Here is a 16,471-nt window from a genome sequence, read left to right on the forward strand (position 1 = left end):
TTGAAAGATTTTAAACGCTATAAACATGATTTAGTTCCCCTAACTCAACAAGCAAACAAAAAAATCCTTTAAACGCACTTATTCAGACAGATACGTATACAGTAATCAGATCAGAAATTAACCGTATGAAGCAAACGTAATTTATTGGTCAGTTAATTTCAGACGATAAAAAATGCGACTCATATTCTGGAAAATATGGTTAAAACTGTAAATTATGAATTTGTAGACATTTAAAAAAGCAGTATCCCACATTTGTCACATGACCTTGTTATATTACGCTTGATCAGTTAAGTGGCCTCCAAGATATTTCGCACATTAAATTGTTTTAATTTTCCATAAAAATATTGTAGGTTTTTGCAAATAATGAGCCAAAAAATACATTAACATTGCACTTACTATGTTATTACTAAATCAGCTTTACTGTTAATTCGTTGCGAAGGAAACGGAAGGTCAGGTTGGGCAAACTGCATTGTGGGATACAGTATTTAACAAACTGAGCTCTTCAAAAGTTGTTTTTTCTATACACAGATACAATGAGATTTGAATAGGAGTAAAGATTCAAGAGTCATATTTATTCCCCACATATTTTATTACTAAAATGTCTCTAAAGGCAGCAGTTTTAAGTGTTCACAAGTTTTTCTATTTTTCTCCGGTAGAGTGAGTACAATGCTGTGGTAGAAAAAAAAAACTGGCCTTGCGTGATAAAAACTTAAGACACAAAACATCAGAAATATTAACACTTGAGGTCCCCCTTAAAGTTTGCTGGTATTGAAAAGTGGCTAGTGTAACTGGAAACAGAAAAATGATAGTTTTTAAACACAATTTGACAACAATATTTGACAATAAACCGTCTTCACATAGCAATAACATCGTAGAATTATCTCGTACAATCACAGACACCAAGTAGCTACAGTCACGATGAATGCCGGCCGAATCAAGAGACAATTTTAAGCAACATGATGATGTTGTTTTTTAACTCACAGTGGAACAAATCAAAGAAAACAATTCATTCTGCGATAAAGTGCGCTGCAGCTAAAGGAGTGAGACAAACAGCATTTAGTCACTAACTTCATTATTAGGTCATCGACATCATGTGACGTACTATTTACACATCATTGAGAGTCAAAACCGATCTGCTACAGTGTGAAAATATCCTTTCACTTGCACCACGGAAAAGCTTCGGACTAATATCAAATCAAGCCATTTTTATAAACTTAGCATCAAAAATACTTCTTCCATCAAGTGGAATAGGTGAATCCGAAGGTTATCCAAAAGCAATGCATTATGGGTAGTTATCGAACTGAAAATCACTAAATGACAGATTAATAAAAAAAAAAAAAAAAAAAAAAGTGCCTACAAATTAAAACAAACAAATTATACCCAAACGATCCAGCTGTAATTTCAGTGGTCACATGAAATTCTTGCATAATATCAACATCTCGTTTATGTTAAAAGGAAACTATGTACAAAATATACATATAAGTCACATGGTCGCAGGAAACGGACATCAGAGATACACGTTATTTTCAGAGTGGTTTAAATCCTAGTTTTTGGCAGCATTACTCTGAAATCCACAGTATTACGTCACACATGCCGTTTGTGTGGTCAGCTTGAGGACAGAGGAAATGCTTGATAACTTTAGAGACTTAATTTAGACATGGAATGAAATGAATGTGGGTCATAAGAAAGTAGGAAATGCAAAAACGTGAAATGTGTTTAAAGGAAACCTGATTAAGACGACGCTTTCCTTCTCGAATGTGGATGGTAAGGAAACCAATTTAAGATTTTAAATCAATTTTAGAAATAAAAACTGACTGTATATATCTACCACAATATTTAAACATAGTTGGCACTAATCTTAAATGGAACGGTGTACATTAATGTCATATTTTATTTTTTTCTCCTAAAAGTTCTCAATATCTTAATGCAAAAAAACCCCAACCATTTTAAGTACTGTAATACAGTAAAACACTGATCAGACACCGCAATTGTTTGTTAATTTTATCAAAAATTAATTTAAAACACTAAAACACCAACAATAAAGCAAAAACACTACCATTTAAAACAATTTAAATAATAAAAATCTTTGCCGAATGGCATTGAAAACGTTAGGAGAAAATGACATTAACATGATAGCATAACGCAAACATTTTTCGGGGTGAATAACGACCTGGACATTCCTTAATAGTTTTCATGAGATTCAGTCGTTTGTATTTTAGCCATGTCATGTCTTAAATTGACTTTTTGATCATTTGGAAAGATGAAAACATGGTTCATTTATCATTTAAGACATTTGTATCCTTCGTCTGATTTCTATTTGAGTAATCTCAAAATACTCAATTTGGAAGATCTCCTAACATATAAATTAATAACAGAAGAATAGTTAATAAAATGTTGGATTGTCTTCATGTCCACTGCTTAATTTTTATTTTTTTGTGAACATTTGGTAGTAATCTCTAAAAAGATGCCACATGAATAAAATGACCACTGAAATTGAGTTGGCTTTTGTAAAATCAACTAATCCAAGCTGAGAGTTTACACAGTGTGCAGTCAAAACTGACTTACATTTTTTTAAATGTCAACGTATGCTATTTTCCATAAGCAAAAATGTTCCAGAGTGACCCAAAAATGAAACAAATTCAACAGAAAACAGTTGTCCCAAATAGTTTTCAATGAAATGGGACATTACCGCTGTGCAAAACTGCTTACCACAACTATAAGCAACCTAAAAACATCCATTCGTCCTTCATGTCGCCCGTTCGTGCTACAGAAATGTCCTTCACCTGAAGCTGTCCGTCAAAGTCTTTGGGTTTTCTGGACAAACACGGAGCCTTTTTTCACATTAACTAAAGCACATTTTTCTTTGACGTAATTTACAGGCTTCAATAAAATTGTTAGTTTTTAAGACTTGGAGGATTAAAATGTGCTCCTTAAGTAAAACATCGTCTGAAACATTAGCCTAATGTCTTTGCATCCCATTGGACGCCTCAGAAAAAGATAATTTCCTCCTTGGTGGCTTCGTCGGTAAGAGTGTACTGGATGGTGGGCTGGGAGGTCTGCTCGTGGGATTTGAGGACAGCGGGCTCGAGGCTAGACTGGGTGTCCGTATGCACATCTGGAGGGCTGAGGGAATCTGTAGGGGCGAGCAAACCAAACAACAGGCCTGTCAGCTGGGCCTAATGATTGTTTACACAGCGGGATACGGCTCGTTCAGGCTCGGCCGGGAATGTCGGGTGCGGTTGTTTGTCTTACCTGAGTGCGAATGTTGAGGTTGGTAGGGGCTGACGGACCGGCGTGCTTTGTGACCTCCGTCCGAATCCCTCGATGACAGCTTGACGGGCAGCATCTGCTTCATGTCAACAGAACCTACGACAAAGTGAAGATGGATTTAGGAAATGGCAAATTCGACTCCCAAGGAACGTTTTTTGTTGGTCGCAAACAGACCAGTACTAACCCCGACTGTCGGTGCGGTGTGAACTCTTGCCCTTCACACTCTTCTCCTTGCCTTTGCTGAGGGCGGCGAGTTTGGTCGGTATCTGCTGCTGGACGCCGCCCTGCTTGTGCAGCTGGTTTGTGGTGCTGATGAGATGGATGGGAACCTCCGTCTTGGCGGTTAGGGTGCTGCAGGAGCTCTCACGGCGCGACTGGACTTCGGGACGCTCCAGGTAGTCGGCCTGGGATGCGGAGAGAGATCCCCGCAGGTTTGATTTTTTAGGAAGCTTCTGGTCCCGAGCTCCGCCGAGCAGCAGCTCACCGTTGAAGCTGGAGGAACTGGAAAGCTAAAAACACAAAGTGAAATGCAAATGTTAGCACTACATGTGGTGAATGTCTCCATCCAGTCATTAATGAAACACTGCCAGGACTGACGTATGTGATGGATGGATTTTCGAAATGGATTTACAAACAACTGAGTTGAACGCAACGAAATTCATCCAACAATTCATGCAAAAATGGATTTACGAACAACTGCAACCACTTACAAAATCGTTTATGGAAACATTAAACATGACCGCAACAATATACTGTGCACAATGAACAACTGACTTAAATTCAACAGTTTTACGCAAGAACTGATTTGTGAACATGGAACATGACGATATACAGAATAACAGATTTACGAAAAACTGAATAAATGCAACATTTTACACTTTACAAGACTGGAATAACAAATGGCTAAGTTGAACATGACATTGTACACAACAATAAAAAATGGATTTGACAATTGGACTATATGTCGTAACTTCCACAATATTGGATTTACGAACAGTTGAGTCAAGCATGGAAAATATACACAACAGATTAATGGAAAACTGAATTGAATGCATCAGCAATTTACCAAGTAAGAGCTTTACAAATGTTGAACCAAATTAAACAATTTAGATGAGAGTGTACTACAAGAGAATCAAATACGACAAATTATAAAATAATGGATTTCTGAACCATTTATATTTATAAGAACGCCATTATTTACACAAAAATTTGTTCTGTCTGTTGGAAAGATCTAAACTGTACAGGAAACCATTTTCACGTAATTTGATGCACTGACCTCAATGACACAATGTATGTGAAATGGATTTATTAATGAGTAAGAACGTACAACAACTTTACAACAATATTGTTGCGTTAAATCACTTGCTCTTGAACTGCTTCATGTTGTTCTTCATTACTTTTAAATTTCTTTGGACAATTGCATCCTTTAAATGAATAAAATCTTAAATATTATGGGCCAAAAAGTTTGTTAAGATGCACCGTCTGCATTTAAATAACTTTTTTTGTTTTTTAGTCAGCTTCTGAAGATCAACTTCCATTTTTGAGCATGACATGCAGGAAATGCCGAGATAATGTGCTGTGCAGGAAATCCAGAAGACTTTGGGATTTACAGGACAAAGCTAAATTTAAAACACATGCTGCTTTGTGTGCAGAACAAAGACGTTTGATGTGCTCTTGAGCACACTTTGTCAACACAGGCATAAAATGTAACACAAATTGAAGACAGCTCCACATGAAAGGACTAAGTTAAGCATGAGGTAAAGATTATTAATGCACATCAGCAGCTAGCAGTAACTTTCCATCCAAAGGATATACTGTACAATGTTCGGAGGGAAAGTTCACATGGTGCAAGCAATACTTGCTCAAGGGCCCATGGGTGATTATGCAATTTTTAGGATGCACCTAAGAGTGAACCTTGAAAATGTACGCAAGGATTTCAAATAATTAACCGTGAAATTACCAACACCCTAAGTTCGTGGAAAAAATGTGATAATCATAAGTGTTTATCACATCTACAGTACTTAAAGCTGTGAAAATGGCCAATCTTCTCCACACCTCAAAGATGTAATTGAAACTAGCGCCACCCTCCTCAATCTGTACATTATGCTTCTGAAAGTCCCAATTACACCCACCAATTTCCATAATTTCACAAAAAATGTGGTTAAGGAGAACATCTAAACACTGGGAGGTGTTCATCATCTAGAGCTGTGGTTCTCAACCATGTTCCTGAAGCCCAACCAACAATGCACATTGTGAATGTCTCCTAAAAGGTGTCCTATCAGGCTTTTTCACTTTAGTTAGTGTGTAATGTTGGTGTTTGAACCGTTTGTTCGCACTACACTGCACTTCTTACAGATATTGTGAAGTCACAATGTCTCTAATTTAAATAATCTCCACCCACGGCCAATGCCTGGTTGAGCTGTGCTAGAGAAGACAAAGAAGAGCAGCAAGTTGTTGTCATGTCAATGAGATGCCGTTTCTTTCACCTTGGTTCCAAAACCCCTTAAATTAGTTTTTGAAAACGTTCTGCATGATCCTCTTGTTCATAAATCTTCACATAGGGTGCGTCTCAATCAGAATCCAGTCACTGCTAAGTATCCTGGATCACTGCACACTGGGACAGTCATTTCTCAATTTCAGTTGGCATGATTACGTACAACGTCAATGTGAGAGTCAATATGCATTGTGGGATTTTTTTTGGGAGCGAGCGTTCCAGTGCACTGGAAGGATTCTGTTATTGAGACAGCCCTTAAAATGATCGACTCCCTGATCAGTGCCCTGGCTACTGAACTACCAAGTGGATTGAGATAAACCCAAGGTCTTGATCGGACAGAAATGTGTATGACAAAATTGACGCCATTGTAAATATTAACAGCTGAGTAGATTAAATTATGGTAAATGGTGTTACATTTCCGGAACATGCTCCAAGTGGTTCACCAATCACATCACACTGGGCCAGCTAACCAATCAGAGCACATTTTGTGTTTCAGAAGGAGGGGTTTCACAGAAACAGTAGGTAAACAGGATGTTTGAGACAGACTGGGAAGAGAGGTACTGTAATAATGTAAAATATGTGAACAATTAAGAGTGATCCATCAAAATCAATCAAAACCTATAACAGTACACCACAAAAACCAATTCAAATTTGTTTTAACAGGATCCCTTAAATCACTCCAAGACTTAAAATGGGCTTCTAGAGCCATACTTCTGAATCTGTTCAATAAGCTTCAAGTCATAATTGCAATTTCCAATTTCCATCATCCTACAAAAAAATTATATATATATATATGCATATTTAACTCAATCATCCAAACCTAATCAAACACAACTGAATCGACTCGGCAGCTCAGCTAGTAGAGACTCCAACACCTGATCGGTCAGATAAGGAAGACATCCAAAATGTGTAGTGTTGGAACAGGATTGGGAAACACTGATCTAGAGGTCGGAAAAGGCTAAACTTCTCCAACTGGCCCGGGGCAACATCATCTTGAACCATCGCACAGCGTGGCCTTTGTGGAGCACAAGTACTTTTCCCAAACGCTGGAATCCCAGCACAGATGCTCCATTGTTTCCAGTCTTTAAGGTGCCTTCAGTAAATATAAGGTTTCCAGAGCGTTAAAAATGCGAGGGGTGTGCAAGATTTTCGGCACAAAGACTTGATTGACATCACATAAACAATTAAGATTGGCCGAATTCCAGCGCTGGTATTAATGAAAGGGTGCTGGCAGGTAATTATACGTTGAGGTTTTCCCAACTCAAGACTTCCCTGGATACTTCGAGCACATATACATTTGCTGTGCATGGGCTGGTCGGAAGGGCTCACTGCTGAAAACGTGGCTCTTAAATCATGGTGCTAAATACCTGTTTCTGAAGGGTTGTTTTGGGTGTTTTTACCTCACGACGAAGCATCACAAATACAGACTCCCTGGAAACAGGAATGTGGAATATAAATCTTTCAAAGGTAAAATATACTCGGCCATAAAAAGTTGCTTTCTTTGGAACTAGAGGTCAAAGTTGAGCATATATGAATGAGAGAGAGAGAGAAAGAGTGGAGCACATGAAAGACCGAAATTCGACGTTATCTGAAGAGCTGAGCCATGGTTTAACATCAGGAAGTGACTAAGACGGTAACAAAAGAACAGGTCAAACAACCCCCAATATATCTGTGATTAAAGCTGACAGCGAGATGGATAATAAAACAATACAGCGCATAATAAAACTAGTCGAGCGAACGGTGGAAATGCTAAACATAGACAAACGACCCAATTAGGAAACCGTAAAATTGTAGTGAAGTCGTAAAAAACTACATTGGCATATAACCTACCTCTATGTTTTGAGTCTGATTCTTTCTCTCAACTAACATTTAGTAAAAATCATTTTTAGGTCTTAACGAATTCACTTCTTTGAAGCTGGAACTTTCTAAACAGATTGAGAAGCATATGCTTTCATTTCTGCACGCCATCATAATGAATCTCCTCAATATGGGATTTATTTGAATAAGGTCTGTAGCCTGGCACCACGGGCAGACGGTTACTATGTACTGATAGCCGTACTAACCTGAGATAAGCCGAGATCACAGGAAATCTGACAAGGACGGGCATGACCAGACATGCCTCCATGACCTCGAATACACACAATGAACAACAAAGCGGTGGCAACTTACTGTCAGAGGCTGTTTGTTTCATTATAACATTTGAGAATGCTATATGCAAATGATTCTTAGCCTACTTTACTAAGAAAGGATTAGGACGGTCACCTCTTCGGCTTATTGATTGAGCTTGAATAGTAAGCTTATCTAAATTTATGGTTTTAGTGGTGGTGACAAAGGGAATAAATTAGAGACTTGCCGTCTCTGAGAGGGTGTATAACATGACAAAATGTGTAACAGTATCTGAATGTCCAAATTAATTTCTGGTACTACAGCCATTAAAGCTGGGCTTTTCTGACAAATTCACAGACTAGACAATTAATGTCAGAATCTAAAAACAGTGATTATCAGTTGAACTACACATGCAGAACGACATCTTTAGCTGTTGCATTGCACCTGGTGCAACAGTGTTGCGTTGAATGTAAAAAAATACAGTAAAAATGGAGAAAAAAAAAAACTAGTATTTTTAAATTTTTTTTTTTTTTTTTTAAAGTCAGTAGAATTAGTAATAATTATATGCATCAAAAATAAGATTTATGGTCATATTTGATAGATAATTACAAAATATTTGGCCAAATTGTGCAGCCCTACACACCTCAAATCTCACAACTTTTTAACTGGATTTTAAATATTAATCAATCACACATTTTAACAGAAAAATCTTAAATCAAGTTAGATTTTAAATATATGATAAATATTAGAATAAGTGGTCAACTGATTTTTTTTTTTTTTTACAGCCGTTGCCGATATCTTGGAAAGCGGGTGGCCGATTTGTTTAATTCATATAAATGCGTATTTGATTCATGCTGATGGCAAACAAGACGGTATTATAATGTTTGCTTTTCTATTACGAATAATATAAAAGCAATTGTTACAATACTTTCAGTATACATGAATTCCTTTGTTTAACCCTTCTATCCGATCTGATTTATCTTATTATTAGACAGACTTCTATTTGTATTTAGACAGAACTGTTAACAACGACAGTAAACAAGAGAGGCTGTGTCCAAATTCAGGGTCTGCATCCTCCTTAGGATCCTTCCTACCCGGTTGAAGGAGGATGGGTCCTCCGACGACCGCAAAAACCGGAAGTCGGTGTTTGTGAATTTGGACAGACTACCCTTCTTTCAGTTCCCTCCCTTAACCGTTGCTCATATCCTGTCGCCTAGCAACCGTGACAGCGCTAAGCAAGACGCGGGTGAAGAGCTCATCGTTCTCTCCCCGGAGCTTTATAAACACTTCTGTCTGCTCTTTCGTCCTTAGAAGCGTTAAAAACAGCTTCAATCACTAACAAATAAGCTGTGTGTAAGGGGATATTCACACAGGCAGTAAGGAAGGCGCAGTGTTTTTTTTTTTTTTTTTACATATACACGTACAAATGAAAAAAAAAAAATGCTTAACGCTAAAACAAAATGCCTAACTAGAAAACCACTGAAAATATATATTTTTGAAAAGCCAGTTTTTAAAAAACATCGAAAATAATACTCCTCCCCCACTCCGCTACCGCTCGCTTCGTCCTGCCGAAAAGAATTATGGGATAGGTAGGACGCGAAAGGATCCACCACACCCATCCTTCCAATTCGGGGAAAAGGAGGACGCATTTGTGGGCCGCATTTGAAGGATCCTACGAATTTGGACAGCCTTCGTCGCGGCGCTGTGACGTAACATCCTTCAAATGCGTCCTCCGAAGGATGTAGACCCTGAATTTGGACACAGCCAGAGAGAGCGTGAGCACTTTGTGCTTAGGCGCTGCCGCTCTCAGCGCTGTCAAAATAAAAGTCTCGCCTTGAACACATCGACCAAGCAGAAAAACTATTAAAAAATAAATAAAATTTTAAAAAAGCCAAAATATGCCATTTCTCACATCCCTACATGCTATAATAGTAGAAAAAAACCTTTTTCCACAAGTGCTGAATCATATTCATCTGTAACCCAGCAGTGCAAACACACACACCCGGCTGTGTCTGTATGATTTTGGACCATAAACTTTAAATGCACATTCCTTCTTAATATTATAAAATGACGAACACTGATGCTGATTGACCCTGGCTTGATTGCGTTTTGCTTGGTCACTGCCTATTAAATCGCTAACGTCACGGCATTACAGCCATTAGGAAAGTTCCCAATTTCTGTTAGCTCCACACGCACGCATGAACGAAAGCTGAAAGACGCCTTGTCCGGCTCCTTAGACGTCCTTTTCTGAGTAATCGGTCAAAATAAGAGGGTTAGTCATCAAGTACGCACACGCGAATGGACAGACAGGCCACGGCGCTCAAATGAGTTTAACGTGATTGAAGGAAATCATGAAAACCCATGAGTTTGATGAAAAACAGATGATGGAGCCAGTCAAACTGTGTGCAAATGAGCAAGAAAATGCTAAATGCAACGTACATATTTCTTTTTTCTAAAGAAATTGTGGTTATTTGCCCAATGTTTTTAGTGTGTTGTCATCTCTGGGATGGTTTCGGTACTGCTTAGAGCTAGAAAATCGCACAATATGTGGCTTTTGTTATACGCTGTTTACACAGAGGCTGGCTTTTTTTTTTGTGAGCCGGTTTATACTGTTCAAACAACACTTGTCCGAGTGTCTGTTTTTTTCCCAGAGAGCAAGCTGGGTAATCTGGCAGGCTCATTGGCAAACAGGTAGGGCAGGGTGGCAGGTAGATTAGCAAAGCCACTGCTATGTAACCTCACAGTGCCACATTGTTCCCTCTGATTGTACTGGTACAGCGGAGCTGAAAAGAGAGCGTGGGAAAGGCAGATGCTCTCAGCTGGCACACCTACACATACAATTTTAATAACATGTGGCACTAAAAAGGAACACAGAGGTCACATCGTGATAATTTCATATAAGCCAGCTCCTATTTCCAGCACATAATTATTTGAACAACAACAAAAAAATTATAGTGTTGAAACCTTGCTGATGTGTAGATTCTTGAAATTGGAAATAATGAGTTAAAACGTAAACTGAGAATAAAAAGTAATTATTGTGAAGAGGCTATGAATAGTTTTTTTCAAAGAGAACAATGAAAGATGATCAGAATGATTTCTAAAGGATCATGTGACACTGAAGAATGAAGTAATGCTGAACACTCAGCTTTGCATCTCAGGAATAAATTACATTTTAAAATACGCATTAAATTATAGTAATATTTCACAATTTTATGATTTTTACAGTGTTATTTTATCAAGTAAATGTAGCCTTAGTGAACAGAAGAGAGAGATTGGATGGTTTTGATTATTTGGATCTATTTAGTAACCTGTGAGGCCATCCAAGAGAACCAAGGATTCATGTGGGGACCAGTAGTAAGTGTAACATTATAATGAAGTGATGGATGTGGAAACAACTACAGTCAGGAGGCATCTCACCTGTCCAGCTTCCTGTGCATTGAGTGCTGTTGGCACCGTGTTGTGCTTCTTCAACTTCCTCTGTTGCTCTAATCGCTCTTTCTCTTTCTCAACGACACGCGTGGACTCTCTCAGCCTCTCCAGGTCTTGCTGGTACGTCTGCCTTTGCCTTTCGAGTTCCTGCCTCTCCTCGGTCAAGCGCAGCTCCAGTCGCTGACACTCCTCCTCTCGCTCCTTCAGCCGCTGCTCGGCCGCCTCCGCCAGCCTCCGCTGCTTCTCCCGCTCACGTTCCCAGCGGGCCTGCTGCTGCCGATGCTGGCTCTGCAGCCGCTGGAAGTCAGCAAGCTCCTCGCGGTGCTTCTCCAGGTTGCGCTGCTTCTCCTGCTCCAGAAGCACGTCTGTGCCACGGTTCCGGCTGCCGGGACGCTCCCGCTCGGCGGTGAGGAGAGAGGCCCGCTGGAGCTCGATGTGGCTGTCCTGCTGAGAGATTATGGCCTGAGGGGGAAGGAGACAGAAAGGACTTGATGTTTGGATAGCTGTTAACAGCTTCCTGGTAACTAAGGCTTAGTTTAGAGCTTCAGCTGCTTGGTCTTGTATTTGCTCAAACATGATTTGTGTACTGTATTGTAAGGAGCTTTGGTAAGAAAGTGTCTGGTGAGAATGTAAATTTAATGCAATGCAAACAGAATGAAAGGTTAAAGAAAGAAAGCAAGCAACTTAGAGGACAACAGACAGAAAGATAAAAAAAGATTAAAAAAAATAAGTAATGAAAGGTCAAAAGAACAAATAAAAGCGTGAATGAGGAAAAGGACAAAACAGAAAGAATTAAACAAAAACCAAAAGAATAAGACAAAGAAAATTAAAGGATAAATAAAAGGCCAGATAAAAACAAAAACAAAAGAAAGAACAGACTGTCAACAAACGAGAACAAATGAAAGACAAAAACAAAACAAAAAACAAAATGAGCAAATAAACAAACAAGAGAGTTCAACAAAACAGAAAAATAAGAACGAAACAAATAAGAGAAAACAAAACAACAACAAAAGAAAAAATAGAAAATGATTAAAAGGAAAAAAAAAACTGAACATAAATGAAAAACAAAACAAAAAGAGAAGATAAAAGGCTAAAAGAAAACGGAGCAAAAATGAAAGCAAATGAAAAACAAAAACAGAAGTAAAGAACAAAAACAAAAAGAACAAACAAAATTAAAGATTAAAAAGACAACAAACTACGAATAAAACAAACAAATTGACCGAAGACTGGGTTCTGTGTACTTTAGTGTCCAATCATTTTCAGTTTTCAAATGCTCCAGTGTGTATTTATGTTTCAACTCTGGAGGTTTCTATCTTCAGTGTCTTTTCACAGCACTGATCAACAGCCAAACGCTGACATTTTCTGTTGATATGAATGCAGTGGCTAAGTGTTTAAGCTAAAACCAACTCCTTGTCCAACCAGCCTTGTTCAGTGCTGTGCAGTCTCTCATTATAACCAACAAAGTGTGACATGGTGTAAATCAGAGATTCATTGAGCAGTGTAGAGCTTCACTGATTATAACGGAGCTTTCTGAGATTGTGACAAACTGAAATAAAAACAGCTTTATAATTATTATAAAGGGAGTGCTCTTTGCTAATCAAAGCTGTGTTAATCATGATGCTTAGAGGACCAGTGACATACTGCAAAGATTTGTGCATTTATATGTGGATGTCACTATCAATGGAGAGGGCAAAAATATTTAAAAATAGATGTACATTAAGGCTAGGTTCTAATTTCAGTTTTGGTTTTCAGCATAGCTTTTAAAAATACAACCATTGTTTTTTACTTTTTATAATTTAGGCATTTAGCAGATGCTTTAATTCAAAGCTATACTGTATACTGTTTTTTACCAATATGTGTGTCCCCTGGGAATTGAACCTGCGACCTTTTGCACTGCTAACACAATGCTCTACCAGTGAGCCACCAGAACAACATTTTTGGTATGGTTAAAAAATGAAAAATTAATCAATGGATGCAAAAGTACATGAAAGAAAACAGCATAAATGAAAAACCGAATGACAGAACAAATGAGAATCAAAAGAACCAATAAGAGCAAATGAGAACCTAAATGCAAAACTGACAGAAAGAAAAAGAAAATGATAAAAATAATGAGATAAATAAATAACAAGAGCAAATGAAAGACAGATGGAGCAACAAGAACAAATTTAAAGAAGGAGCAAACAAGCAAATGAACAATAGGAACAAATAAAAAAAGAAAATAAACAGAATGGACTAATGAACACAAGTTATCTAGCTCTTGTTTAACCACAATTTTACGAATGTTGTAAACATCTGAGCAAACAAATGACCACAGCCTGAGGAACCTGCCGATCCTGTCATGATTACAGGAAGTGTGTGGCTGACGTTATGAGCGAGACATGAGTGCGGTCATTCTGTTGTACCTGTAAACTGTACAGCCTCTGGGACAGCTGCAGCACTCGCTCATAGAACTGGAAAAACAGGAAGACAAGGGCAACATTACTGGCAGGATGATTCAATATACACAGATTATTCATTATTCTCACGAGACACAACGCCACATTCCTGCCAAGTGAAGTATCGCTGCATTAACTGACGATTAGGTGCGGTGAATGCAAAGGTTACCATTTCAAATATGTATCGAGCAGGGTGTGAGAAATGATATGCGCCTTTTATCTCGTGGGAAACAAAGTGAGACATAATCACCTCAATCCTAATCCAGTGTGCGCGCTTACCTCTGACTCTGGAAATGGACAGGTGGAACACATTTTGTGCAAGCCAGGTGAAGAGGCCTCGTCCTGGGAGAGACGACAGATCGAAATAAATTAAAAACAGTTGTCTGGATTTATTCATGCATATTAATGTTTCATGAGAAAAGCCCTAAATTAAGTTAATTCGAAACACATATTAAAAGATTATCATGGTAGATGAGTAATGCATTACTTTATTAGAGTTAATTATAGTAACAAACATTAACTCCCATTTCCCTGTCAAACGTGGACTTTTTTCCTGTTATACACTTGGGGGCGCCATTACGCATCTCCTGAATGAGTCAGAAACACAGGCGAGGAAGACACAGAAACGTGTGATCTCATATGTAAGCAGAAGCATATGAATCATAATGCGATCAACAACAATGAAAGCCAACCACAACAGAAACTGTCTTATGTTAGCGAGTGAAATGTCAATCCAGGAAGAGGTTAAAGGACTGTGGAGCTTTGGGAGTGATCGAAGCCATCTACTTCATCTTTGCTTTGATTATATAACAGAATATGACCCTGATGTAGTATTTGATAAAAATTGTTTTTAGCTCTATTTGTATTTTTTATTTAAACTTTTTTTCAATTTTTTTTATGAAGCTTACTTGCACTCAAGTGTTGAAAACAAAGAATGCTTTAATTTTTTTCTTTTTGTTTAAAATAGAGCCTCTGTTTTTTTATTTTGATGTATTGCATGTTCAGATATTCATAAAACAAAATATTTTAGTAGTCAGTAAATTTTAGTGAAAATGATCAAAAATGCTGGCAGTAGCTGGCTAATGTTTTTCCAAAACGCTGGTGGGGAAAGAGTTAAAGTATAATGCACTATTTATTTTCTTAAATGTTTTATATATATATATATATATATATATGTCATATTTTATTAAACCTCCAAATATTTTTGATTACTTCCACTGTTAACACATTAAACTACTAAAAATAGTGTTAAAATAATGTTAAAATGTTATAATATTTTATAATCTTGAAATATAAATAATATTTTACTATAATTACATTTGCTAATAAATGTTTAATACACACTAATATACAATATAAATTTTAATATTATAAATACATAATATAATATACAAACATACTCTATGTGAGTGTGTATAAATATTACTATATAATGTAATGTGAAAAATATTGTTTTAAATTTTAGATTATCTATATATATATATATATATATATAATACCAACTACAAAAAAATAAAAAGCTACATTATTATAAACATTATATGTAATTATTAATTTTATATAAATGTATATACATAATTTACATTGCTAAATATATATAATTATAAATTATAGATACTCTTACTCACATTTATTAATATATTTTAATAATAATAATACACTAAATAATATAACCATCATATATTTGCCAGATCTATAGCCTGACAATGACTAGTGTGACAGTTTAAAATGGACAAGTGATCTGATGTCATTCTCGTTTAGTAAACACAGCCATGTTCTTGTCATCTGTGGGACACAGGCCTGCGTGAGTGTGTTCTCTCACCAGCTCGTCCCGGTCCTGACATGAGTACACCTCTTTGAGCTGCGGATCAGAGCTGGCACGTTGACTCCTGTCCCTGGACCTGCCGGCCGCTCCAGCAACCTTCTTCTTAACACTGCCGTCTGATTTAACACACAAACACACCTGATTTACTTACTTAAACTTAAACTGGAGAGGTACATATCAGACCTGCACATGAACCGCACAAACCACCCATATCCTGAAACAGAGGGGGCAGTGAATAATTAACAAAAAATAAAATAAATTAAAATGCATGTATTGCACTGTAAGTGGCTTTGGTATGTGTCTGGTAAGAATACAGTGAAAACCGAAAGCAAGCCAGAAGGAAGAGAAAGAAAAAACCAAGGTCAGAGAACAAACAAACAAATGAAAGCATCAACGTTAAGAAACAAAATAATAAACAAACAAAGAAACAAAATCAAACAAATCAAAGAATGAAGGAAAAGAAAACAAAAGAGTGAAACTAAATAATAAACAAAAGGTTATCATAAAAACAAAAAAGGGAAAGAAAGAACCAACAAAAGACAAAAAGAGCAAACAAATAAAAATAGCAAATTAATAAAAAAAAAACAAAAGAAAGGAAAACAAACAAGAGTGACAAGAACTATAAAATGAAAGACAAAAGAACAAAAGACAGAAAAAAACAAACAAAATTAATGAAAAAAGATAGCAAAAAAATTAAAGAGAACAATAAAGGAAAATCAGAAATGAAAAAAAAAACAAATTTGAACGCTATATGGGAATATTTAATGTGCTATTTTGAACTATGATTTAGATAGCATGCAAACTGGGATGCACAGCCTTTAAAATATGCGATGAATTTGGATAAAAAGATCTGATATTATGCAACGAGTCATACGTTAAAATACTGCCAACTAATCTCCATTAATGTGAGTG

The 16,471-nt window shown here is 37.1% G+C and overlaps 1 protein-coding gene across 2 annotated transcripts in view; it reads right to left on the reverse strand.

The window, feature by feature from the left end:
• Window positions 1-570: 570 nt before the first annotated feature.
• LOC127987835 (rho guanine nucleotide exchange factor 18) overlaps window positions 571-16,471 on the reverse strand; it is a 45,790-nt gene continuing 29,889 nt past the window's right edge. For both annotated transcript variants that reach the window (XM_052590183.1, XM_052590182.1), the window contains 7 exons: window positions 15,557-15,675; window positions 14,014-14,076; window positions 13,702-13,749; window positions 11,288-11,761; window positions 3,455-3,779; window positions 3,253-3,366; window positions 571-3,133 (listed from right to left, as the gene is read on the reverse strand). In XM_052590183.1, coding sequence (XP_052446143.1) covers window positions 2,988-3,133; window positions 3,253-3,366; window positions 3,455-3,779; window positions 11,288-11,761; window positions 13,702-13,749; window positions 14,014-14,076; window positions 15,557-15,675 — 1,289 coding nt within the window. In that variant the 3' untranslated portion in view covers window positions 571-2,987. The remainder of the gene's footprint in view (window positions 3,134-3,252; window positions 3,367-3,454; window positions 3,780-11,287; window positions 11,762-13,701; window positions 13,750-14,013; window positions 14,077-15,556; window positions 15,676-16,471) is intronic.

Source organism: Carassius gibelio, chromosome B22 (genome assembly GCF_023724105.1).
Source record: "Carassius gibelio isolate Cgi1373 ecotype wild population from Czech Republic chromosome B22, carGib1.2-hapl.c, whole genome shotgun sequence".
NCBI lineage: Eukaryota > Metazoa > Chordata > Actinopteri > Cypriniformes > Cyprinidae > Carassius > Carassius gibelio.